General features: G+C 38.1%; 1 protein-coding gene across 3 annotated transcripts in view; it reads right to left on the bottom strand.

Moving 5' to 3' along the window:
• Positions 1-24,319, bottom strand: part of ndrg4 (NDRG family member 4) — a gene marked incomplete at both ends in the record, with an annotated part of 64,798 nt that extends 40,479 nt beyond the window's left edge. For all 3 annotated transcript variants that reach the window (XM_079246633.1, XM_079246635.1, XM_079246634.1), the window contains one exon: positions 24,246-24,319. In XM_079246633.1, coding sequence (XP_079102759.1) covers positions 24,246-24,319 — 74 coding nt within the window. The remainder of the gene's footprint in view (positions 1-24,245) is intronic.
• Between the last annotated feature and the right edge of the window lie 2,470 nt (positions 24,320-26,789).

The following is a 26,789-nucleotide window of genomic DNA, read 5'->3' as shown; positions in this document are numbered from 1 at the left end:
TTACCTCTCTCCCTTGTCACTCCATCAAGCCTGTCTCTCAACTCCCTTCTGTCATTTCACTCAACGTTTTCCTTCTCTTCCACGTCATCTCATCCTCCCATGTCTGCCTTTTCCCCCCAGTCGGTTTCATCACTCTCTTTTACCACCAGCTCTATTCACTCTGACATGCTTATGCAAGACAGCTGCATGTGAAATCAATTACCTTTTGCGTTACTTTGGTTATTTTTGGTGTCATGACGCTATTGGCGCCAGTGGAAAGATACTGGTGCCATCTTTTTATTCCCTGTCTGGCGTGTAATTCTGCTTCTATACATAGAGAAGGGAAGTAACTGTTCTTTTAATAATGAAAGCATGTTATTATAGGTGACTGCAGCAGGAGCCTTGTTGGTCCCCTGAGGATGACTCCACAGTATTTTGGTGAGTTTTATTGAAATTTCCACTTGGCATTATCTTTAGGAGGAATTTGTTTCAGCCAGTGGAAAAATAAATAAGGCCAAATTGTAAAGACAAGACATTTTTTAAGTTTGAGCAACAGCATAGTTCTGCTCCTCAGAGGAAGATCCCTGTAGGATTCGTGCTTGACTTTCTTTACAAATACCATTGTCTGAAACAGAGTCACTCTTCATATCATTAAAAAAAAAAAAGGCACCTGTAAGGTTGGTAAATGTTTCTCTGGTACAGTCTGTCATTTGGGCTTTCTACTTATCCTTTATGATCCTCTGGGATAAACCAACAAACTACACACACTGTATGTGGTAACACTGATTGTCTAGGCAACTAAAATGATGAAAATAAACATTCATCTTGAGTTAAATTGTGTCTTGTGTTTCATTATTAGCAGGCGGAGAGCAGTTCTTTCTCTCTTCAGCTCCCGGTTAGCTCGGTTAGCTCTTAGCTACAGGCCGGTCAGAGTCTGATAGATGTCAATCATCCACCCTCAGGCTCACAGCCTCCCTCTCAGCTCTTTGCCCATCTTTGTATTTTCTGGGGGAGACGACACGCATGACGGTGCCAAGATGGCGATGGTGGGAACCGCCCAATGAGCTTCAATCAGCTTTTTTCTTTTTTAAACCTATGGGTGACATCATTGAGGCTCCGTCCATCTTTTATATACAGTCGATGGTAAAACTATGTTGTAAGTCCTCTAAAATTCATTATAATAACAGTTTTCTGTAGAGACATATCTGCTTTTACATGAGAGATTTAATTCCTATTTAACTCGAAATGGAATGGGCCGCCATCTTGGTTCTTTTTCTTGTGTCTTTGTTTAGATGGAAAAATGAGCTGGAATCAGTGATGAATGTGCTGCATCTGCGGTGGGAGTAGCTGAACTTATGAAGCCTGTTTTGGCCAGTCACCTCCACAGTTTAGATTCATTTCTTTGCATCTATGTACAACACTACACTCACTTTGGCATCCAATCATATCACTTCACTGCTGACATTCCACATGTCTACACGCCACTTTAGTTATTTTTGTTCACTTTTTTAATAGTCATTGGCATAAATATTTTTATTGTGTTGAATCTTATATTGTAATTGCTTTGAGCCAAGAACATGAAATCCTCTTTAAAAAGATTTTTAAAGAATGACCTTGTAAATACTTTTTTGAACTTAAATCCAAAATAAGAACGTGGTTTTTTTCTGATTTTAAATCTAAATTGATTTATTCCACAAACACAATACATTCATTCCACTGTCAATTCCAGTTGTTCTGCGAACATTCGCTCCTTTATCCTGTTGCCATGGCACATATTTTGTGCTGGCAGACACAAATTCCCCTTCCAGTTCTACATATTCCTACTTCTCAGCCAACGAAAGTGAAGCAGTACGCTCATGTCGAGCTGCTGCTTCAAAGCTATAATCAAAATCAAGGAAAAGTGGCATTTATTCCGTGTTCTATGTAAATATGCCGTGTCTGCCCCTGTCCACTCAGGGACCCTTCCCAACTCCAATTTCTTAGCAAAAGTTAAAGATGTTTAAATGTGTTTCAATGTAAACCTCAATTTGGAATAATTTCCATGTAAATGCAAAGGAGAATATTTTAATTCCAAATTATTTCATTCTGAATAAGTGATTCTAAATGGAAAAAAGACTGTGGACACTAGGTTGGAGGAAACAGGCCTAAGGTTTCTGTCATGATATGATGTTTTGTGTGTCTCCTTAGTTCTGGTTTTCTGTTTTGGTTTGTAGTTTTCCTTGTTTAGTTCTCTCATGTCTACGTTCCTGTTCATTAGTTCACCTGGTTTGATTTTCTGATTTGTTTCACCTGTGTTTAGTTTCTTCTTCTGTGTATTTATACCCCTTGGTTTGCGTTGTCAGTTGCTGGTTCATTTTGTTAGCTCTGCCCTCATTTTTGTTCATGGAATTAAAATCACGAATGATTTCTGCATCCTGGCTTCCCGTCTCCTACATTTGGATCCTCATCTCCACACCAACTGTGACAGTTTCTGGCTTTAGGCAGGATTTGGTGGTGGAAAGGGAACCAGTTCAGATGGAAAAACTATCAAAATACTTGCTTGAAAACCCGAGTGATTTATTGGTAGGTTAAGCAACAGAGGAAATCCTGGTGTAGGAATATTGAGGGAGGAAAAAACCAACAAGATGCAGGTGTGAACAATCGAAACTGGTGTGAATGAAGAAGCCAGATCACAAAAAAACACAAGGGACTAACCACTAAACCTGAACACAAATTTAAGAGCAACAAATTATGAGTAATCCAAGAGGAACAGAACAAAAAAAAATCCAAAACAAAACTAAACAAAAACCCAGCCTGAATTTAGAAAAGCTTTAAATCCCATAATACAGTACAGGTCTCCCAGTTCGCTGTTTTCATCAGAGTTGCACCAGATTTTAGCAAGATTTGTGGCTGCGAGAGTAAATTCAGATTTAACTGCTGATCTGAAGCTGCTTTATTTCAGCTGTTAATATTGATCACACACACACACATGCACACACACACTGAGGTTAATTGAGGCTGCATGACTCTTAAAAAGAAAAAAAGTTATAATAGTAGATAAACATCTATGAGTCTCAGCTTATCTACCAGAGAGGCATATAAAAACCTTTTACTTGTTGAGTTTACAGGGTGTAAAATCATTTGGTAAATTAGTTGGATGAATTTGTGTTACCTAACAAATGGATGCTGTAAAAATTGACTTGGAAGTGCAAATACTTTTTTTTTCCCCATCACTTTGAATCCACTCTTCTCTTTCAGGCGTCTCTGCTGCTGAAAGAATGAGGCCAAATATTCTCTTAAACACACCAAATTACTTTAATGGGATTCACAAGTACATCATTGTGCATTATGAAAATGAAAATGCCGACTGATTTATGCAGTCACGCAGTGAAACTCTTCTTCATTGTTTTTCTGGCTTTTAACGTTAAATTCCTCATTTTCCAGGAAGATAGTTTGATAGTTTGTTCTCTTTGTGAAATGTGATGTTCTTGATGCATGTCTGCAGCTGACTGTCAGGAAAACATTGCAATCTTTCATGAGTTCGGTATGAGACGCGTATTGACTCACTGAGGTTTTAACAAGCATTCTGACCTTGCTCAGCCTGACCTTCATGGTTGGTAAGAGTAAATTCTGATGACAAATAGAGACCTAGCGATAACTTGAAACAGAACCCCAAAGGCAGATGTGTGCCTGCATCACAGAAGTAAAAACACAAGTGCAACGTTTTCATAATTTTTTTTTAGGTGAAATTAAAGGGAAAAAAAAAATTTGATAACCACACAGTCTGATTGTTTTGCTTCTTGTTGTATTACTGCTATATTAGCAGATGATTTGGGTTTGTTAAAGTCACTTAAAAATTTCACTCTTGTTTTGTATCTTCTTTAATATTTTTCTCCTTGTGTGTGTGTGCGTGTGTGTATGATGATTTGTGTTTCTGGCATATTTCACATCTGTTGTTTACGACCATCTGTGTTTATGCGGTGTCTTGTTTGCATCTGTCTGAATATTCTGTGCATTTGGGGGGTTACTTTGCTTTGCATCATATTGTTTAAATGTTTCATTTGTTTCAATTTGTTCTCTTATTAGTTAGTTTGCATCTTTTTATGTTTGTTACGTAGATATGAATTTCTTTGCTTTGTGTTCTTATGTGAAACTCTATAGTTTCTTTTAATCATACGCCAGATCCACATTCACTTCCAGATGATGCATCACAACGTGTCACTGAAGTGGTCCTGCTTGTACGAACCGAAACATTGTTACAGTTAGGTGTTTATTTGTTTGTTTGTTTGTTTGTTTTGTCATCTTTCTTGTTTTTTTCTTCAAATCATGAATGGGAATCTGCTTTATTTAGCTTTGGCGGCTTTGTCATACAGTGTTGCCAGTAAGGTCGTTGAGGTGACCGCTGAGGCATGTGGCCATCGCAATCCACTCTCCACAGAGGAGGGCTGAACTTCAAAGCCTCTCTTCATCCTCTTAACCAACTGCGCTCATGCAGCCAAAGTGTCAGTGGGTGAGACATTATTTACAGGCTTGTTTTTGTCCTTTCTTTTACAACAAAAGTCTGCTGGATAAAACTAACAAACAAACAAACAAAGGGAAAAGAAGGAGAGACTATCTTCCGTTCGAAGAGAACGGCATTTTTGGGGAGTTTTGAAGATAAACCAGTCTGTATTTACAGCGTCTCCTGAGGAGAACTAAATGGACCTGTTCTCCCTTTTTCTCTGCCTCCTTTGCTTCTTTTTCTGTCTTTAGTTTTTCCCAGACAGGGTTGCTATGACAACCCAGCAGGGTCCCTTAGCGTTTGGCTCACCTTCTCTCCTTTTTTGTTTAAATTACACGTTTGCCAACATTACATTTGACCTTCTTGAACAAAATTAAATTGAAGCTTGAAGTTTAGTTTATTTGTTTCAGTCATAGATTATTTGTTTGTTTTTGTTTTTTTTTTATACATAAGGAAACCAACAACCAAAATACAGATATTATCTGTATATTGATGTCTGGTTAATAACCTCTGGCTAATAACCCTTAAATGCAATGCTTTATTTATTTATTTATAAAAGGTCCAAATATATATATATATATATATATATATATATATATATATATATATATATATATATATATATATATATATATATATATATATATCCCATAAATTTATTTCCCAGTTCAGCTGATGAAAGACAATGAAGTTGCATTTTACTGTAAATTAAGCATTAAATTTATGAATGGTGATTGGGATGTATGATGACTTTACAAAACATTGAATGAACGAGTTGTGATGCATCACCTGGAAGTGAATGTGGATCTGGTGTATGATCATTCAACTAACAGCTAAGTATAAACCTCAGGCTTATACCATGCGGCGTAAGAGACAAGCATGTCAGATGTTTTATCTAAATAAATGACAATCTCAACCATGTCATTACAGACTACATTATTTCTCCTGAGCGAACTAGAGAGTAGATAGTTTTTTACTCCATTTAATAAAGTTTTGAAACAAAAACAATTCAGAAAGCTTCAGTCTAAAATAAAGACTTGTAGTTTGGATAATGAAAAGATCATCTTTGTTGTCCTAACCATGTAAAAACATGAATCAATAACCCTCATCCTTTTATCCATATCCTGATTCGAGATACAAATGTCCTTGTTTGTACCTGTTGTCATAACTACACTCACTACAGGGCAATCACGGTTAAACTTTTTGCTTTTATTGTTAAATAAATGGGAACTGATCTGTAAAAGATAATCCTAAAATCATAAAAATGTTAAAAACATTAACATTCTTTGCACAACATTGCACGCATTATTCTAAAAACGCTCCATCATCAGTCTAACAGTGAGTGAATTCCTTCTTTGAATCCCATTATGTTGCCTCGCTGAAGCATTATTACTCTCTGCTCTCCTGCTTTAAATTACACATAATGCCCCCCCTTGTTCTCCATTCACGAGTCTGTCGTGCCAAATTACACATTTCACAGTTACACCATAGTAACCTTTATTCTCTTTGTTTTCCTTTCCTCCTATGTGAGGAGATGGGCTGTGAAACTTCTCTTCTCATGTCTTTCTTTTTTACAAGCATAAGTTGCTCAGAGAGATACATGGACGCAGATTAAATATACACAGCTATTTACCATCATTCCCACACAAAATACATCAAAACAACTTTAGTTTCTATCCAATAGGGCATGTTGAGTAAGGTCAGTGGTGTAGGACAGGGTATACGCGGGTATACGGAGTATACCCACTTCTTTTTTCAGTCAGCATTGACTTAACCCACTTCTAAACCCCCTGTGATGCTGCTTTTACAATTACAAATTTTACATTTACAATCCCTACACATGTACCTACGTCACCCAGAAACTCAGCTAAGGTTACCTCTGCTACAGCTGCTTTAACTTTAGTCTGAACATAGACATAATAAAGATATATGTCTATATGTCTATGAGCCTGTCTCTCTCTGGTCTGTGTGCCAGTACTGGTTTAGTCATTTCATAACTCTTCCTCCCTGAAACCAAAGAGCAGTAATTATGTAATAATTAGCAAATATACTGATAGATTTTGGGGGTAGTAGGCTTACATGTCACTTTTTCTGGAACAGCGTCTTTCTGGGCTACTTTTTGGTGAAATGTTGAGAGTATACCCACTTCCTGAGGGACCACTACACCACTGAGTAAGGTAACAAGTTTTTTCTGTTTTCGACATATATGAGTGATTCCACAACTCTTTACAATGTTCAGTTTTCCATTTCCCTGTTTTGCTTTCCCCATCTGTTATGTAGCGTTTGGAGGAGTTACACAAAAGGTCATTTGGTGCTGCCTGTTGTAGTTGCTCTTGCAATCAACAAACAATGTTAAGAATGCATGTTTATTACTCATATTTGTGTCAGACTAATCATTACTCAATTAAGTCAGAGCAAAAGTCAAGTTGGATGCTTGACTTATAATTTCATCATGTTTGGCACCTAAACACAGACCAAACAGTTACTGAAAACAAGTAAAAAAAAAATACCCTTAGAAATGCTAAAGAAGGCATGGTAATTAAGCTATGGTGGTGAAAAGGAAATATTTCAATCTTAAGATCAAGTGTTAAGTCTTGTGTAATTGTCTACAAGACAATGCAGGACAATCTGCAAGTTTGCCAAAAAAAATTAACAGTAGTTTGCAGATGATTTACTATGATTGTGTAAATGGCGGCAGGTGTAAACGTGTTGGAGACACCCAATTAATAAGAGGGTTTTGAGTGTTTCATGGTTTGCAGCACAGTGAGTTTGGAGAGAAAACATGACCTACAGCAAAGAAATCTGACCTCCGCTCAAAGAAAGGATATGCAGGAGCAACTTTATAAACAGTCAATGCTTTCGGTAAAATGATGCAAACAGTGGATAAAGGGAAAATATGGTATAAGAACATTAAAGGGTAATAACGGAAAAACAGCAAATAATAAAACGTCTGCAAATAAAACAAGTGGGGGTTTAAGGTGTATGCACTTTCACTTAAGAGTAAAATAAAGAGGAAACATGATGAATGAATATGACGCAGTCTCTTACTTCTAATATTGGCCTAGTTTATTTGTCATTTTACAAAGGATTTCACAAATCGACCCACCTACAAGCCAGCCATCCGAAACTCACCTACAGAAAACTGTTTTTTCAAATAAAATCACGACCTGAGATATTTTGCTACAACGTTGTTAATTTTACCTTTAGCATCGTAAACACACAATCAGCTAATGTGTGTGTTAACAATCTCTGTGCACATACAGAGATTTCTTCAGAGATTTCTTCACACATAGACACATTCAATAATGTCTGTTACTCTGGGAAATCCTGCTACTATAAAAAAAAAAAAAGCACCTTATTTGGTCTTAGTTAACGACTGCATAGTGCATGGAAACCATAGACTGTATATAAAAGATGGATGGAGGCTCAGTGACATCACTCGTAGGTTTCTGAAGAGCTGTATTGAAGCTCATTGGGCAGTTCCTACCATTGCCATCTTTGCAGCATCTCATTTGTCATTTCTCCCGCAAAATACAAAAATTGACAAAGACTTAGAGCTTAGACAGTGGCAGTGAGCTTGGAGGTGGATGATTGACACTGAGCAAACTCCGACCTGCCTGTAGCTAAGAGCTAACCAAGCTAACAGGAGCTAATGAGCTAATGGAAGTAAGCAAGCTAAAGCGAAATCACGATGTTAACCGGTTTAAAACCGCGGTTGTTCTACATTCCTCTCACTTGACGTGGGAGATTGGGTATCTGTCAATCAAAGGGACACACCCCTAAATTTGCATAATTTCAAGATTAAATTACTTCAAAACAGGAGAATTAGGAGAAAAAATTATTCCCTCCTAAATTGGCATGAACCTAAAACTTTTTTTTTTTTTTTTGTACCAGACTGTTAACATGTTTAGTTCTGCTGTGAAGTTGGCTTTTTTTTACATGGGAGTCTTTGGGGAGTTGTCAGCAGTTTTCTTTTGTCATTGCAGGTATAGTGTGACTCTTCCTTGTCAATCTCTGAAAAGCCTGGTCACCAGTAAGGACTGGTTAATTACCCATTAGTTCCTGACTTGCCCTGAAACCATTCCTCAGTCAATTTTGTGTCCAATAATATGAAGTTTTACCATTAATATATTTACAGTTTCTCCTCCCAAAAAACAAAATTGTGTGTGAACAACTCATATTGCATATTCATTGCAACAGATGCACTAACTAGATGCAGATCCAATATTTTGCAGCTTTGAAAGACGCAACCCTCTCTTTGTATATTGTTTTGTGAGGGCAATGACTTTGCACATGTTTTCGTACACAAAAACCTTTAGTAGATCTGGCCGTTAAAGAATTCTGCCTGATGCATCTAAAAGCTCCTCTGTTATTCATATGAAACACTTATTAGTACAGCTTTTTAGTCAGCTACAGAAGTGAATCTTGTGAGGATAGAAGGTGTTGAATCCTTGTTAGTTATATGTCTTTGCATGGCTGATGGGAGGCTAGGGACCAGTGTTTTATCTCCAGTTGTCCAGCACCAAAAGAGCACTTTAGGTGAACATTAAATAGGCTCAGTGAGAAGCTTTCTGTCAGACGGAAAATCAATTGTGCAGCCACACAGAGGGGAAACATCTGATCTGATGTAAAATCACTGAATCGATACTTGGAAAGTGGGTCAGCACAGGGAGGAAGAGAGACGGCAGAGGTACAAAAGAAGGGCAGGCTGTGACAGAAATCAGATTAGACTTTTATAATCAGGACATTAAATAGTTATTGAGGACACCTTAATAAAAGCTGAAACTTTAACGTAACCTAAAAGCTGCTCCGCCACTGATTCAAGCACTTAAAACGTAACGTAAAAGTGCTGCGGCTGAACTGTACTCTTCTGACTTTTCATTTCACTGCCCGGTTTCTGACTCTGATCGAGTGTATTAACTAGACATCTGGCTACAACATTTCAAAGAGGATTGCCCCACTTCACAGGATATGACCCTTTCCTCTTCATCCTCTCAGCATTAAGAAGAGCAAAGACACACAGAGTAGAATGGCAGGTCAAGTGAAGGCAAAATGGGTACCGCAACTGACCCAGGTACTTTACTGTACCCATTTCAGTCTGCTGTTGGTCTGAAATACAACTTCAATATCACAAAACATGTAGGAAAAAAAGGCAAAATAGACACATCAATAAGACCGCATATACCATGTAGGTCATGGAGAATGAGATGAGTCAGATGTAACTGAATCAATTATCAGAGTCAGAAAAACATTTACAGGAAAAAAAAGGGAAATAAATGGACTCAATAGAGTGAAAGGTGGCAAAAAATGTAACAACAGACACAAGTTGTTGGTTCCTTGAAGCTTACTGAACATTTTCAGTACTGAACACATCCTTAACCTGCTTTATTTTCTTTCATTGTTTATTTGATCTTGTCTTTCAGCTTTTGTGTCTTTCTTTCTTTCCTTTCTTTTTTCTTTTATATTTCATTCAATAAATCAAAACATATTTTAAAATATGAACATAAACATAATTTGAACGAAATAAGGAGCAGCAGAAGAAAAGTCTAATGATATCGGCCTCCTTTTCACCCAAACATCAATACTGTATATAAACAAACAGACCAAGAAACTAATGCAAAACAGAGATAAAATAATTCCACAGAACTTGATAAATTTCTACAAAACTTAATCTTTTAGCTAGATAGATGTGTTTCTTGGAGAGTTTCCTTCAGTCAAGCAGAGAGAGACGTTAATCCTAACTGAAATCTCACAGCACCCCCCCCACCATCTTCATCATTCAACCTGTTGGTTTCTGGACACAAGCAGGAGTAGAAAAACCTCGCCAGTGGACATGAATCATTTCATTCAACTTTCATGCAAAACAACCACAAAAACGGCGCTTTCAAATGGTTTCAAATCACTCAACTTCTTCCAACGCTTGAAAAAAAAACTTTAATTATTCATAGCTGCAGGGTGTCTGGAGGAATTTGCTGTGGCTCAGAAGCTTCTCAGAGCAGAGATACCATTGTCTGCAAGCAGGATTAAATATTAAATATCAGCTATCAGCTCCAGACTGAAATGCTTAGCAGCATTCTCGTCGGACATTAATAGCTTTTTTGTCAGAGCGGTAAGACGAAAGCGCTTTCTCTCTAAAAGATGCTGCACACTGGAGCTGGTTTTTACAGACAAAAAACTGTTTATTCATGTTTGTTCATCCTAATCAGCAAGCGTCATGGCAAACTACAGCACAGGAAAAAAAAAAAAAAAAAAGACACAGGCAATGAACGGTCACACAGTGGTGAGTTCACACTTTTGACAAGATGCTCTTTGAAAAATCTATTTTTGCCTCAGCTCTCAGTGGGGGCCGCAGAGTTGTGTGTGAGAGGGCAACGCCCCCCTCAAGGGTCTGAATTTCTGCAAAAGCTGGACTTACAGCCATTATGCAAGAATATGGCTAATGTCAATATGTGTTTTTCAAAGTATTTTATCCATTTACCAAGGAATATCCGAAGTTTTTTTTTTTTCTGGGAAATATTAAACTTAAACATTTCTTTGATGTGACCTGAAAATCCACCTTAAAGTAAATTTCATGTTAGTAAATAAATCTTGAATGTATTTCTTATTATTATATCATGGCATGAGTTGTGCAGACTAAGCAAATGGAGTGGCTATTTAGGAACTGTACCATGTAGTTGCAAATGTTGCAAACTTGACTAAAGCACTGTATTCATCACTAAAGCTGTAAATAGCTTTGTGTCCTGCGGGAAAGCTTGTCTGGGATCCAGCCGGCATGGTTTCATTATATGCCTGCTTTAGAAAATGTGAAATTGTAGGTTTAAATAGTAAAACACCAAAAGCACAACTTTGAGGGGAACTGATTTACTAACTCTTGTTTCACATAATTAAAAGTCTGAATTCATCATTTAATTTAATCAACATGAACACAGAAATTTCTTCATAATACACAACTTTAATAGTACTGTGTTTCAGTAGGATGGGTATTTTTTTTCCAACACTTTAAGCGTGAGGTCAAAGGGGATTTACTTTAACCAAACATTTTGTAGTGTGTGAAAACTGCATCTAAAAATACACAGAAACAAAACAAAATCCTGATATAATATTTCAAAGATAAATTACTTCAAAACATCATTGGTTAAGACGAGATCCAAATTCACTCAAACCCACTGAATCTTAAAAGGTGGTGCGTTTCTTTGTCGGTTATTTGGGAAATACAGGACATGATGTTCTCTGTGTAGTTGCTGTATTTTTATGTCTTGTGACAAAAAAAAAAAGCTCCCTACTAAAGTCATGTCTATATTTGGGTTTTTTCATGTTTTGCTGTGAGACTGTCTTGCAAGTGACAGTCATTGTTCGTTGAACGATGTAACTGCTGTAGAAACCAGAAAAGACTACAAGCTTTTAGACTTTCAAGACTGTTTTATGTCTTTGGAAGAATCCAAATGCATCGCTCTTCAGCCTGCAAATTTTTTATTTCTACTTAGTCATAAATGCAGTTCTCCAAAGACCCTTAGAAGTGCCATTACACATTAGACAGCTGTCTTTTCCACAGCACATTAACACTAAAAGACTAGCAACACAACCAAGACAACAGTTCAGATTGACCCAGATATTTATAACAATGCCCCTGAGTAATGGGAAAAAACTATGACATAAGGAGTTTGCTAAGCTCAAAGGCACTGAGGTTGCATGTTATTAGAACCTTCACTGTTTCATCCATTTGCATTGTCCTTAGCCCCAACAGGTAGGTTTTTGCATGACTGTCTGTCCATTATAAAAAATAGGTAATGATGAATGAAGAGATGATGCCACATTAGTTGAATGGTGAATGGATTAGTTATCTCCAGAACAAGTTTAACTCCATCAAAACAGGTTTTTAGTCATGTTGCATTCTGTGTTGTTCACAGCAGAGCAAAGCTAAAGCACCATGTTTGGTGAAAACATGACTACGGGGAACAAACAGCGCAGATGTTTCAAACTTTTCTGATTTCTGCCTCCAAATCGCAGGAAACACTCAAACGTTTGTTAACCTGTAGGGCAGGGGTCTCCAACTCTGGTCCTCGAGTGCCAGGTTTTAGTGTTTCCCCAAGTGTACAGGCCTTGGGAACTCAGCAGAGTTGAGCTCCTGAGGCCTGTACTACAAAGCGGGGTTAACATGCCTGGAATATCTCTCTGTTACCTTGGCTGACTTATATTTGTTGACTTTGTTCATGTATAAAAATATACATTAATTAATCAGACAATCTAAATCAGGAGTCCCCAAACTTTTTCCTGTGAGGGCCACATAACTTTTCCCTTCTCTGATGAGGGGCAGTTTGTAACAGAAAAAGTGTGATGATTGCAGGAGTGCCTAAATGTAAAAATTTATTGTTTTCCAGAAAGCCACAATCAAATAACCCTTTCTGGATTCTTCACAGAAAAAAAGCCAGGAAATAAATAACACTATTTATGAAATAAATAATAACCAAATAACCCTCTCTGGGTTCTTCACAGAAAAAAAGTCCATGGAACATAAACTTTCTGTTGTGCCGTGCACAGTCTTAACAGGTCCAAGTTCAGCTTAGTTGTCAGAGCAGAATCTCTTACTTAAATGACTCATATGAGCAGTCTCTCAAAGTTCTTGTGTTCCTTCCTTATAATCCTTTTGTAGGTTCCAGTAAGCTTGTAGACCTCGTTGTTTGCAGCTCTCTCTCTCTCTCTCATCAACTTCCCTGTGAAAACCACCAAGCAAGCAGGCTGAGAAACTGAACTAAGTGATGCAGGACCTACACAGCACAACCAGTACCACTACCAGTATGGTTGTGGAGATGGATTTTATCCCAGTAGATTTTATTATGATTATATTTGTTTATACTCAGAATGACTCATTCAAGTCAGAAAAGTGAGCTTACCTTTGTATGTTCATCAGTGTGAACTGTGGGCCTGCATCTGGCTGGTGAGAAGTTGAATGTCAGGTTCCATTCTAGTCACTGCCAGTCTCAAACACTGATGCAGATGTTCATCTGTCAATCTTGATCTCATTGGAGTTTTCAGCAGTTTCATGCGTGAAAAGGTTTGCTCGCAGATATACGTGCTGCCAAAAAGTGTTGACATCTTCATTGCGTGTTTTCTGATGTTAGGGAACCTGTCGTTTGGGAGGGCGGCATAGAAGTCAATGAGACTGTTGGGCTTGAATCCGTCTTTCAGAACATCACAGTTCTGTAACTCGGCCAACTCAAACTGATAAGAAGGCTGGGCTTCATCAATGTCTGCAACAAATGGGTTCTGGAAAAGACGGATTTCTTTTGCATGAACATGTAGTTCACGGAATCGCACACCGAACTCCGCCTTCAGCATTTCCAATGCTTCCACACACTTTTCAGCTGGAAACGGGACCGCTGGGTTCTCTGCAGAGAGGTTTTGTGTAGCAGGGAGATGGATGAAGCTGTGCTTTTTCACTTGTCCCAAAAGCAGCTCTAGTTTCACCTCAAATGCTTTTATGTGGGAATACATGTTGCAAATGAGTTTCCCCTGGCCTTGTAGTTGCAAGTTAAAGCTGTTCAGCATTTCTGTCATGTCTGTTAAAAATGCGAGGTGCCATTTCCATTCTGGGTCCGTCAGCTCTGGCACCGTTTTGTTTTGTGAATGAAGAAATGCGTTAATTTCAGGTAGCAGCTCGTAAAAACGCCTCAAAACTCTGCCCCGGCTCAACCATCGGACCTCTGTGTAGTACAGCACATCTCCGTGCGCAGATTCCAGTTCAGACAGGAATTCTTGGAACTGCCTGTGTTTAAGTCCCTTTGCTCTGATGAAGTTTATGCATGACACCACAACCTTCATGACAGAATCCCACGTCAACACTTTGCAGCACAGTGCTTGCTGGTGAATTAGGCAGTGGACTTGTAGCAGGGCGGTGAGACCCCGTTCTTCCATCTCCCGGTTCATGCGTCCTATTAGACCCCGAGACATGCCCACCATACTAGGAGCCCCGTCAGTTGTGATGCTGGCCAGCTTTGACCAGTCCAGGTCCAACTCTTCCATGGTTTGGTACACTTTGCCGAAAATATCCTCCCCCGTCGTAGTCCCTTTCAGACTTTGGAGTGCTGCCAGCTCCTCGCACATCTCAAAGTTTGCACTAACTCCACGAATAAAAATGAGCAGCTGCGCGGTGTCCTGCACGTCTGTGCTCTCATCCAGTGCTAATGAAAAAAATTCAAATTCTTTTGTCTTCTGCTGCAGCTGGGCATATACATTACCCCCGATTTCTTCAATGCGTCTGGTGATTGTACTCGCTGATAGACTCACGGCATTAAAGACATCTTTCTTCTCGGGACACACCTCCTCCGCGACAGCGTTCATGCATTTCTTGACAAACTCTCCATCAGTGAAAGGTTTACCACTGCTTGCTATCAGTTGAGCAACCCGAAAGCTGGCCCGAACAGATGACTGGTTCAGCTGAGCTTGGCGTACAAATGTATTCTGCTGAGCTAACAGTCCACTTTTTAGCTTTGAGAGTTTGTCTGCTCGCATTTGGCCTTGCAAGCTATCATACTTGTCTTTGTGACGGGATTCATAGTGTCGCCGCAGATTGTATTCTTTGAATACCGCCACCGCCTCTTGACAGATGAGACAGACAGCCTTTTCTTTGCATTGAACAAAAAAATAATCGTTTGTCCACTGCAGGTTAAATGCCCTGCATTCTGAATCAATTTTTCTCTTACCTAATCTTTTCGCCATCATTCCGCTCTCTCTTTGAGAGGGGCGGGTTTAGGATTTTTTTTCTGGGGGTTGCCAGATAGGGGCACAGACTGCACAAGGTTGGAACAGAATGTCACGTTATATGCGTGTATAAAATAGTTACTAACTAATAGTTAATAATGAAAATAGTTCATAACTAAGGAACATTTTATTGCAAAAGTCCAACTTTATTATCAAATACAAATACACATATATGAAAAAAAAAATCAAAATGCTTTCTGGTATTGTTCAGGGGGCCGGACCAAATGTGGAGGCGGGCCGTATCCGGCCCGCGGGCCGTAGTTTGGGGACCACTGATCTAAATGGACACAAATTTAATTTCACTTTAATATGAGGCAGATGTTTCTGGCCGGTTGCTTTCTCAGTGCCCTTCCCTTCCTTATTATTTTCCATTCTGTTTTTTTCAGGCAAGCACCTTTATGAATACATTTTGTGTTAAATATGTAAGGGATAATGCCCTCTGAGGTGTCCATTATCATACTTCGCATCGGACGGTTCATGCCCCTGCGTCGTCCATTTATTTCTGATAATGGAAACCTCGGAGGGCATTATCCCGCTTATACCATGGTCACTCACAAAGGAAATAAAATAAGATCAATTACTAATGTTGTTTTTGCTGTTAAAATAATGTTTTTCACAAGAAAGGGCAGAGCGGACTATTTAATGTCTTTTGTTTCGTTTCCCTGGTAACCAACTTTGAGAGCACCTGCATCGCGTTTGGCAGCAGATACTATTGCAACAAATACCCTATGATGTGCCCACGTTGATCGGGTATGATGATGTGCCTCAGTCTGTACACGGCAGCAAGGGTAATTGTGGGGAGCTCAGTGTGTATGAACATGAGTGTGTGTGTGTGCGCACGGCACACCGTCAGGCGATCGAGTCTGAAAGATAAGAGTGTTGAACGGAAGTGCTGTCATCCTCCTCTTAATGGATTCCAGTGAAAATATTATTTTCTGCCTGAAATGCATTTTTCTTCACAATATGAAGGAAATTGAGGAGGATGTTTATCATGTTTATGTGATGTCTGATGTTGTCAGATATTCTTTCTGCCCGTTTGTCGCTAACATTTCTGTTACCAAGGTTACCAACTGCTGTTTGACCCAGCACACTGATTTAGAACTATTGGGCCATTTGACAGAACTTTTTTTTAACTGGTGTCCAATATCACTTTTTAAACGACAACCTGCAGCCAATCAGAATCGAGTATTCACCCAGACCATGGTATAATCATTCTTAACCGTAACGGCATGACTGGTTGTGCGTTCCATAAATTCATGATTCTGTAGTTATGTCATGTGTGACGATTATTTAACCACACACTTTATTTTTAGATGTGACCTTGGTGAAGCTAAATGGATGGTCAACAATGGTCAGACCATTTTCCAAGAGAACTCATTGGTCAGGAGGCGATGAGTTTATATTCAATCCCTTACCGCAGAAACAGGTAAACTAGCATCATAGGACAGAAAAACCAGGGTTAATCCTAAAGTTACCTCGATAAGGGAAATTCTGGCTTCGTAATAAGACCTCTGATGCTACGCAGATGATTGTTTAGAATTAGCAGGACAAAAAAAGGGCATTTTTAATTTTTCACCCATGTGTAACAAGAACAACAATAAACTGTGGAACAACCGTAGGCTCCAGAGTTGTTCTTGGTACAGTGCCCACTTGAATAAACATTTTACAACAATCAGTATCAATAGAAAAGGTATTTTACCCTTGACCATTGTGTTGGTGGTCACAATGCTTAACATGAAGCAACTGCAACTTCCAAACCAGAAAGGATTTTTCTGCATCACTCGCCCACATAAGAGTGTAGTTGCTGAAGAGCTGAGGTGTCAAATAAAGGTCACCCTTCTTCACATTTGCATAAACTGCAGTGACTTGCATCATTAATAACATCTAACGCTGTCGTAATCAAGAGGTCAAGGGTATTCAGGGGGTCATCTCACTTTTGTCTCTGTAAGAGCACTCTGGATTCATTTGATTTTTTTAGTTTTTTGCTTTTTTTTTTTTTTTTTTGTTAATCTGACTCACACCCACAGGTCTGTGTTCACAGCTGTGACTTTGCTCAGCAAATTTATGAGCAAAGAGTAAAGTTTGACAGGACAATTTATACCGACGAAGAAAGGCTACACAGTTGCATGGGAATAAAACCTGAGACGCTGCTGGCAGTCGCCTTGTAACGCGTTTTTTTTTTCTTCCTAAGGATGACCTAAGGATAAAACAGCATCATACCTCCACCAGCTTTAAAGACGAATTCAGATAGGCTCAACGGCCAAATGGCAAAAAACGATTCAAAGTGAATAAAATCAGCCTTGAATAGATCTTCCTACTACGCAGTGATTTAGCTGCTCTTATTCTTTTGGCAAGTCAGGGTTGTGGACAGCAGATCCCAAAGAACTGCAAGCCTGTTAGTTAGACATCTGAAATTTTAGGGATAATTTACATACATACATACATACATACATGCATACATGCATACATGCATGCATGCATGCATGCATCCATATACATATACATACACACTCAAAAATAGAGGTACCAGCTTGTACCTAAAAAGGTACGAATGCTTGTCTCTGGGGGTGTACTCTTTTGAGAGACATTTCTGTACCCTTCAGTTCTGGTCTATTTTTGTACCTTATCAAGTTCAACCTCACCTTTTCAAGTTATGTTTTTTATGTTTTAGCATTAGGCCTGGTCCATTCCACTTAGCAATATTATCTTATCTTTAATCTAGAAATAATCTTCAAAAACTCAAAATACAGACCAGCCATACACTTAGTTTGCAGCATCTGACCTTCATTGTCTGGTGTAGTAAATGACTGTTAAGTAGTACTACTGTCATCACTCAACTCTGCTCTAGTTTGTAACATTACAGCCATTAACATTACATTTTTCAATGCTGCAGGTACCCTTATGGTCAAAATGGTACGATTTTGTACTTCATGTCACTTTGAACCCTTTTTCGTACTCTGAAGGTGTGCTTCTGGTCTCTTAAAGACCAGTATTGTACTTTTGAGAGAACATTTCTTTAAAATGTACCTATAGGTACAGAAATGTCCTTATCTTGTACCTCTATTTTTGAGAGTGTACATACATACATACTGTTTATACACCACCAGTTATTAGAAAATGAATAATTTATTTATTATGAGTTAATATTTACCACATTATGCTAGAAAAACTAGTAAAGTGTGGTCAAATTTGTCTAATGCTTTGAGATAACATATTACATAATGCTTAGAGACTGAGCAGCTTCTGTCACTATCACACCAGTGATTCATGACACTTAGAATGTGTCTTGTTAACTCGCCAAATGAGAGTCACACTGCAAAGGCCACATCAAATTCTACCATTTTACACTTTCCACTGTTTAATTTATGTTTGCTGAAATACATTTATTAGCAACTTATCCTAAATCATGGCAAAACCAGCAGCTACAGCTAAACAACATTTTGTTCAGCGACATTCAAACACTGAATTTATATTCATTTGGCGTCGGCTGAATGGCACAGTTCGATTGTCCGGCAGATACAACGCGAAATGCAGCAATGTGTTCCTTTTTGTGGGTTTGTTTCGATGATCTGCCCCATTGGGCGGCCGGCAGATGCCAGCAGGGCAGACGGGCAGACGGTGTGTGGTCAGCAGTACACCAATGGGGGAGGGGAATATTCATGTGTCTCCTTCCTGAACCAAACTGAGAACCAGATATGAAGAGTCAAAGCTTGGTGTAGTGAGCTGTTGGGATATTGTTTGTCCTTGATGATTAATGCTATAACAGCAGTGTTTCCCTCTACAGATTCATTTGCATTAATTAATAGTAAAAGCACAAATCATTTTGAAGAATCAGAGAACTTCAACAAACATGAACCATTTGGTAGATCATCTATGATTTGGTTCAGTGACTCCTAATTCGAGTAAGCGATGTAGATAATGAATGAATGAATCTAAAATATGGGAAGTTATTAATTAAGGGGTGATGGGGGGGGGTGAATGATAAGTCAACCTCAAGATTATGAATAAAAAGACTGATATTTTTAAGCAGTTATAGTGAATGACTAACTCCTGAAGTCTGGTTTAATGTCATTATGACCGTAGCAGAAATGGCTTGTACATAATCGCTTAGTGGCCATGGGTTGTAACATTTCAAATTTCCTATCAAAATAATTGTCTAGGTGAAGAAAATGCCATGTAGATTGCTGTTATTTGGATTTTAAAGGTATATTGTGTAAGAATTACTGATGTCTAGTGGTAAAGAAACTTCTTCAAACGCCAAGCGTAGTTGTAAATGGATGGTGGCCATCAGTGGCCAAAATTCTTTCAGACTGTTTTTTTGTTTAATTTGTGAGTGAATCCAGTAGCTTTTAGTGTGTACTGTCTTCTTCTAGATCAAAGGTGCCCAAGTCCAGTCCTCAAGATCTATTACCTTGTTTCTTTTAGATGCATCCCCTCTCCAACACACCTGAATCAAATGAACGGTTTGTTACCAGGCATCTGGAGAAGTGAATGACACATTGATAAGGGAACTGAACCATTTGATGCCAGTGTGTTGCATTTAGGTTGCATCTAAAGGTTTAAGATTAGTAGCTCTCAAGAACCAGACTTAGGCACCAATGTTCTACATGCTTCTAAAGCGTTAATATCCCAAGTGGTACTCTAGAATCTGTCAAAGAAAATAATGTATTTTACTTTACAAACTGAATTGTTGGTCCATTCAGACTCATCAAAGTCAAAATCGTGGCACAAATATAGCAGCTGCCATGTATGTGGACCTTTGAACGGTCCTGTTTTGCAGTAAAGTGATTAGATCACCTAAAGAAAACAGTTTTAAATCGTACTCTATATTGCATTTTTCTGTTACTGATCTTTTATTTTAGTAAATATGACACCTTAAAATTAACCCATCTTACCCTGCCTGGACATTTCAGTGTAAAATAGGATATTGTTTCTCTATTGGCAAAAGGCAATATAAGTCTATAAGTATATATATTAAAGTATGACTAACAATTATTACGTTTACATGGGAGTTTTAATTCCTGTTTAATTCTGAATAAAAGTTAATTCTGCTTTAAACTGATGAAAAATGACCATGTAAACACTCAATTCCTGAAGTAAATTTCTATTCAGAATTAAACCCAATTCTTATGTAAGTAGCTGATTTATTCACATTTTAATTCCGAACTATGTAATACCTCTTTCATCTAAACTCGTTACCTTGTTCTGTCCCAATGATGCGCGCTATTTTGCCTCCCGTGTTTGGTGGTCTATCTTTCTTGTCCTTCTCAGTTGCTGCAAAAAGTGAAGTAGTATGCTCGCGTTGAGAGCATAAAAATAGAAACTGGTACGTATTATGTAGTTTTTACAAGTTATGACTGAAAAGACGAGAAGCAGGGAGCCAACTTTGTTTATTTCCAGTATACGTCATGCAACCATACAATGTGCACCCTCTGTCCAATCAGAACCCTTCCCAACCCGCCGCTATAAAGAGGAATTAAGTAAGGATGTGTTTCATGTAAACCTCCATTCAGAATTATTATTTTCATGTAAACTTGTGGGAGAATACGTTAATTCCCAATTATTTAATTCCAAATTATTTATTCTGAATTAAAAAAACATAATCAAACCATACCCATTGTCATTGGAAAGGCGAGGCTGTGGAGGCATCATACCTCTGCAATGCTCATGTTGATAAAGAAAAGACTGTTACTGCTTACTTTAGGCTAACTGCTTTTCAGGAAAATTCACTTATTAAAGGCAGGTCTGGTCTGGCACGGCCATGGCTTTTATGTTGGGTCCTTCCGTCTAGGTCTGACAATATTCTAAATATTAGTTGTTTCTTCTTTCATTTCAGTTAGTTCCACTTAAGTACTTGGTAATTTTTATTATTTACTATGAAGAATAAAAAAAATTTAAATCTGTCTGTCATTAATAATGCTCTCATCATATGGAGGAACATTTCAGGCTATGTTATCTTTAATGACTGGAAAATGGGAATATCATGATTCCATACTTATAAAATATTATAGAATACTAGGATCTCATGAACAATTCATTTTGAAGCAAAACCAATTGGATCAATTCAGTGCAATGTGATGCAGATGGTATCCATGCTGCCAATCTCCCAGCCTTTCAGTGGACACTTGCCAAAAGCTTTCATTAGCAATGTATATCTTTCCAAGACTGTGTGTAGGTAAACTACATGTACATATCTGACACTTTCCTGAACAAAAATAAAACTTATCTATATTTACCATTTTTCTGAGCAAAGAAAGGATCATACAGTTTTGTACAGACTGATACTCTGTCAGGAGCAGCAAAAAGATATTTTCCTCCTGTTGCCACTGATGTGAGTGTCTCCATGCAGCTGCCTCCATCATATAAACCAGAGTGGAGGTGTGCATTCATTCAATAAGCAATATGTCAGAGACATTGTTCCCAAACTTATTTTTATCACCCGATTTACTGAAGTTTAAGATGATCTGTTGTATATTACATAAAATATACATGGAGACACATGTGGAATATGCTCTTCCAAACTGGCAATCGCACTGGACATCCAGCTCCAAAAATGACATGTCAAAGCTGACAACAGAATAGACAGATCACACATTAAGGTAAAAGACAAAAGTGTGTAAATGTGATGACAATGCATGCTGACATCGTCCACTTCATCTCTCATTACAGCAATATTTTAAAAAATAGATTGAGATTTTTTTTGTAAAGAGTTGTAAACTTAGTCCAATACTGGTGAGACTGGAAATGGGATTGTTGCAAAACCAACACTTTTGCAACAAGCAGTGAAATTGCACATCAGAGGAGGTAGTTATTAATAATTTGGTTTCTCTAGACTATGCTATTTACATAAATAGCATAATTTCAAATTCATCTAAATGTATTTTTATGATTTTAGTGCATTAAATCAGATCATTTGTTTCCCTTTCCATCAATCTTTTATGAACTAAAGCCAATACAACATGCAAACTAACTTTGTTTTTCTAAAGACATAATATTCAGAATTTAAAGTAGAATGATGTAACTTTCCAAACCTAAAAACCTGCATTTTCTTTTGATGTCACAGTTGTAGTTATTATATATGTTCCTGGAGTGTCATGATGTTTCATGTGTTTTCTAAGTTCTGGTTTCCCATTTTTATTTTGTAGTTTTCCCTGTTTAGGCCGCTTTTGTCTTGTTTCCTGTTTTGCCTGCCATTTATTAAGTTTACCAGGACTCAGTTGATTCATTACACCTGTGTCTTGTTCTGTTTCTGTCTGATTTATAGCCCTTGGTTTCAGTTCTAGATTGCTGGTTCATTGTGTCAGTTTGTTGTAGCCAACCTCTGTTTTCTTGTGAAGATTTTGAGATTAAAACATCTTGGTCCTGTCTCCTGCCTACTGTCCCTTCATTTGGGCACAATAGCAGTTTAGAACATGCACAGTGGCTCATTTAGTAAAGAAACCCAAAACGACATTAAGGGAAGAAGGGAGTAAAACAAAGAAGTAGTGGGATACAGTAAAACATAAGACAAGATTTAACTTTAATCTAACTTTTGAAGGCACAGGAAACTTCAGTAGGTGAATAGGATGCAAGATGGAGGCCAAATTAGCGGTAGTTAGGGAGCATGTCATGGAGAAAATCCACCAACGTTCCCCAGAGCTTCTTTTAAGGCACACTAATGTGGCTGAATGAACTAATTCATTTTATTGTTCTTCTTGTGCTTTTGTTGAAGCTGTAAGATCATCTCTATGTTAGAATATCTATGTCTCTGCCAAGCAGCAACCTCTGTTGGTTAAAAGTGAAGCCTATGCGGAAGTGCATAAAACTGCAGTTCCACCTTCATCCACTAGGGGCTGAATGCAAAACATAGCAAATCCCCATAGACTCCCATGTTAAAAAGGCAAACTTCATGGCAGAAATAAACATGTTTACAGCTTGGTACAAAAATTCATTTTCAGTTTATAGGTCAGGTTTGCCTTCATGACAACTGGGGAGGGGGAGGGACTTTTTTCTAACTCGCCCGTTTAAAAGTAATTTAATCTCGAAGTTCTGCATATTTAGGGGCGTGTCCTTTTGACTGACAGGTACCAATCTCCCGCTTCAAGTCAGAAGAACGTAGAACAACCACGGTTTTTAGCCGATTAACAACGTGACTTAGGGTTAGCCCGCTTACCTCCGTTAGCTGGTTATTTCCTGTTATCTCGGGGTTAGCTCAGTTAGCTCTTAGCTACAGAAGGCTCGGAGTTCGCTCAATGTCAATCATCCACCATGACGCTCACAGCCCCCCTCTCAGCTCCACCTTTTTGCCCATATTTGTATTTTCCGGGTGCGACGACGCGCATGCCTCTGCCAAGATGGCGATGGTAGGAACCGCCCACCGAGCTTCAATTCAGCTTTTCAGAAACCTACGGATGACGTCACGGAGACTCCGTCTATCTCTATATACAGTCTATGGTCTCTGCTAAACTAAAAACGTAGAACCTTGTTTACATTCGCATCAACTGGATCTGGAGTATTTTCTCATTCCTCCTGGACTGTCAGCTGCTTCATACAAGACGTTTGGCAGTAGCAACTGATTGTTGAGATGAACTAAATAATCCATATTTCATGGCTGGACAATTTGAGAACTAGGCAAACTGCTCACGCTGAAATTGTGTCACAACACAATGTGTCACCTGGAGCAGGCAGACGCCAAATGTTGTTGAGATGATTTTCACATTCAAGCTCTGGCTTTGCTCCGAAGCTAATTCTCAGAATCTGCTCCAGTGTCTGCTGTGGTTTAAAAATTACTCCTAAATAGATAGGAATCAGATGACAGATGGATTTGTATCATCCTATGCATGTTTGTTTCACTGCTAGATAATGACTACTGATGTGATTTATGGGCATTTGCTGGCTGCTGCGAAATGAATGTGTGAAATACTGGACTGACTGACAGAATGAAACGGATGGACAAAAAAATGCCACAGATAAATCCACACAGGCTGGATAAAGAAGAGACCTGTGTGGCAGTATGTGGTAGATAAAGTGGCTTCATGGTCCTACGTACATGGTCTGCAGGAGGCTCTGTGGAACCGTGCAGCCAGCCTTGGGAGGGAAGTTCCAAAACAATCCAGGCCCCATCTAGCAGCAGGTATAAAAATACAAGAGACAAGATCTACTGTACTGCTTTTGGTGCATTGCAGGTGCAAAGGCAGTAAAAAAGCTTCACAGAACTTTAAGGGAAGATATCATGCAATAAAGCTACACAGAGCAAACACGATAAGTAATTAGACAGCAAGCAGACGAACAGGTTTCTGTGAAAATTGCCATGGAGAAAAATGTGAAGGCTAACGGCTACTCGAAGAAAACTATGACCAAGAAAATGATGTAACCGTGTTCAAATATAAGAAATAAGTGTAACATCCCTATTATAATTTACATAAGTAATAATGTCATCCCATTTGCAACAGACACAAGGAAGCTCCCTAATTAATGCAAAGATCCAGAAGAAGCATCCAGAGAGGGGAAGTGTATTAGCATGCAAAACATGCTAATAACAGTGCAGCTCTTCTAGCAGCTCCGTCTCTGTGCCAACCTCATTGTTTAGCTGTTGAGAATGCCACAGGGTGGGAGGGAAGTGGGGGCTTTGAGTGAGCTTTGGAGTCTCCAGGGAGAAATAAGAGTTGTTCCAAAACAGATGGAAACAGAAAAACAGCAAGCCTCAAAACAAGAAAACTGAGCAGTTTCTATCAAATACAAATGTCTTCACCTCAAACTAAAATCTGACACTTTTTAAAGAAGAAAATCTTCATATTGATAAAAATGTGAATGTACTGCATTTGCTGGCCGCTATTACGGGATGATGTTGGTAACGCATATGACTGTGACACATCACGGTCATGTACACTACGAAGTTTAAAAGTAATTAGCTTTCTGTAGGTGGCCCAACTTCAGACCTCCTATTCACGCCATCGTGCACAGAAAACAACAGCTGACTCGCTGTTTGTTAAAACGGTGCGTTTCCCTGCCATGTAAAAGCAACTTACATTCGTTTTTTGGAGGGAAGGATTTTATGTTTGTTTTGTTTTTTATTTGATTTACAAGTACAAAGATGTATTTTATGGTTCAATAAAAGTTATTGTAAAAAAGGAAACTATCACAGAAAAATGTTTCCAATAATTCTTTTTTTGTGTTGTTGTTGATTTGTTTTTTGCATTCATATCAGCCCTTTAAAATCAAATCCTAGCATGTTTGCTCAGAGAGTCTGGTTTGTTTGGAGACGTGTGACTACGCATGAAAACTCTGGTCCATCTAAAACCGTGGGTCGCTTTGCTTTAAGCAGAGCAAATGTCGGAAACAGACGATGATTAATGTGGCAGAAACGCAACTTGAAGCTGAAGTTTTCTTGTTTGTTGTGTGTCTTTTTTTCTCCTTCAGTAATTCCTGATGCAGTGCCATCTCGGGTGTGGAGAGGAATACGTTATTTAAAGATTTGGTTTGTTTGATTCAGTTACCAGATTAGAAATATTATCAACACTATATTTTCCTCCCACACGTCCAATTCAATAATAAAACCACTCTGATGCAATACTATGATACCATTAATCATCAGTGATGTTTGTTACACTTTGTTTTTATTTTTAATATTTATCAATAGTTTAATACTTTAGCCATGAATGAAAACAATGAATTATAAATACACAATTTCTCGATGGAAAATGTGTGCTGGGACAGACATACGTCCACTTGTGTTTAGCTTAAAATGCTCAGATCTATTGGAGAAGGGATGAAAAGCACCTTAACAACTAAATCTCACCACTGAATGCAAGTCTGAACACATTAAAAATGTGTAGAAATGCAATCCTCCTAAAATCCAACCAGATTTATTGAACTAACTATAACATATCCAAATACATTTAGTACGTTTTTCACTTTATGAAGTCATATTTAGAGGATTTTATGAGTACAGTTACCAAAGATGTGTTTATTGATTTAATGCAATAAAAATGAGCTGCTTTTTTACCTTACAATGTACACATATGTTTACTATTTGTTAATCAGGGTTAAAAATAAACTAAGATATGGTTTTAGAGGCCAATCATGCAGTCTGATAGTAGAAAAAAAAACCTGAAGTCAAACAAAGGTTCTGTGACGACAAGACAACCTAAAAAAATATAGAATACAAAGTGGGATCTGAATAAACTGTTTCACAGTCTGTATACTGTTGTGTGTTTACTGGTTAAAAAAAAAAAAAAAAAGGTTTTCTATAATTTGAATCACTTTTCACTGCATAAAACATGTTATTAAAACATTTGATTCGATTTGATTTAGAAGAGATGTTTCCAAAACTATTACTCCTTTTGCAAACAAGATGCTTTTTTATTTGTTCATCTGTTCATTAAATTTTCATGCTTACAAAACTTATTCTGTATCTTCATAAAGACAAAACCGTTTTTATCCAAAATAAGCAGTAAATCACCTCCCTTCACACTAACAAGTACGTGGAAACACATCTCATGACCACTTACATGTACCTCCTGTTTTCAGAGTGTTGATGACTTAGACGTCATAAACATAATATCCTTTTATCTTTCTTTGTGATAAAACTGAA

The sequence above is a fragment of the Telmatherina bonti genome, assembly GCF_933228915.1.
Source record: "Telmatherina bonti genome assembly, chromosome: 2".
NCBI lineage: Eukaryota > Metazoa > Chordata > Actinopteri > Atheriniformes > Telmatherinidae > Telmatherina > Telmatherina bonti.
The sequence above is the reverse complement of the archived record's forward strand: the minus strand, read 5'-3'. Positions and strand labels throughout refer to the sequence as shown.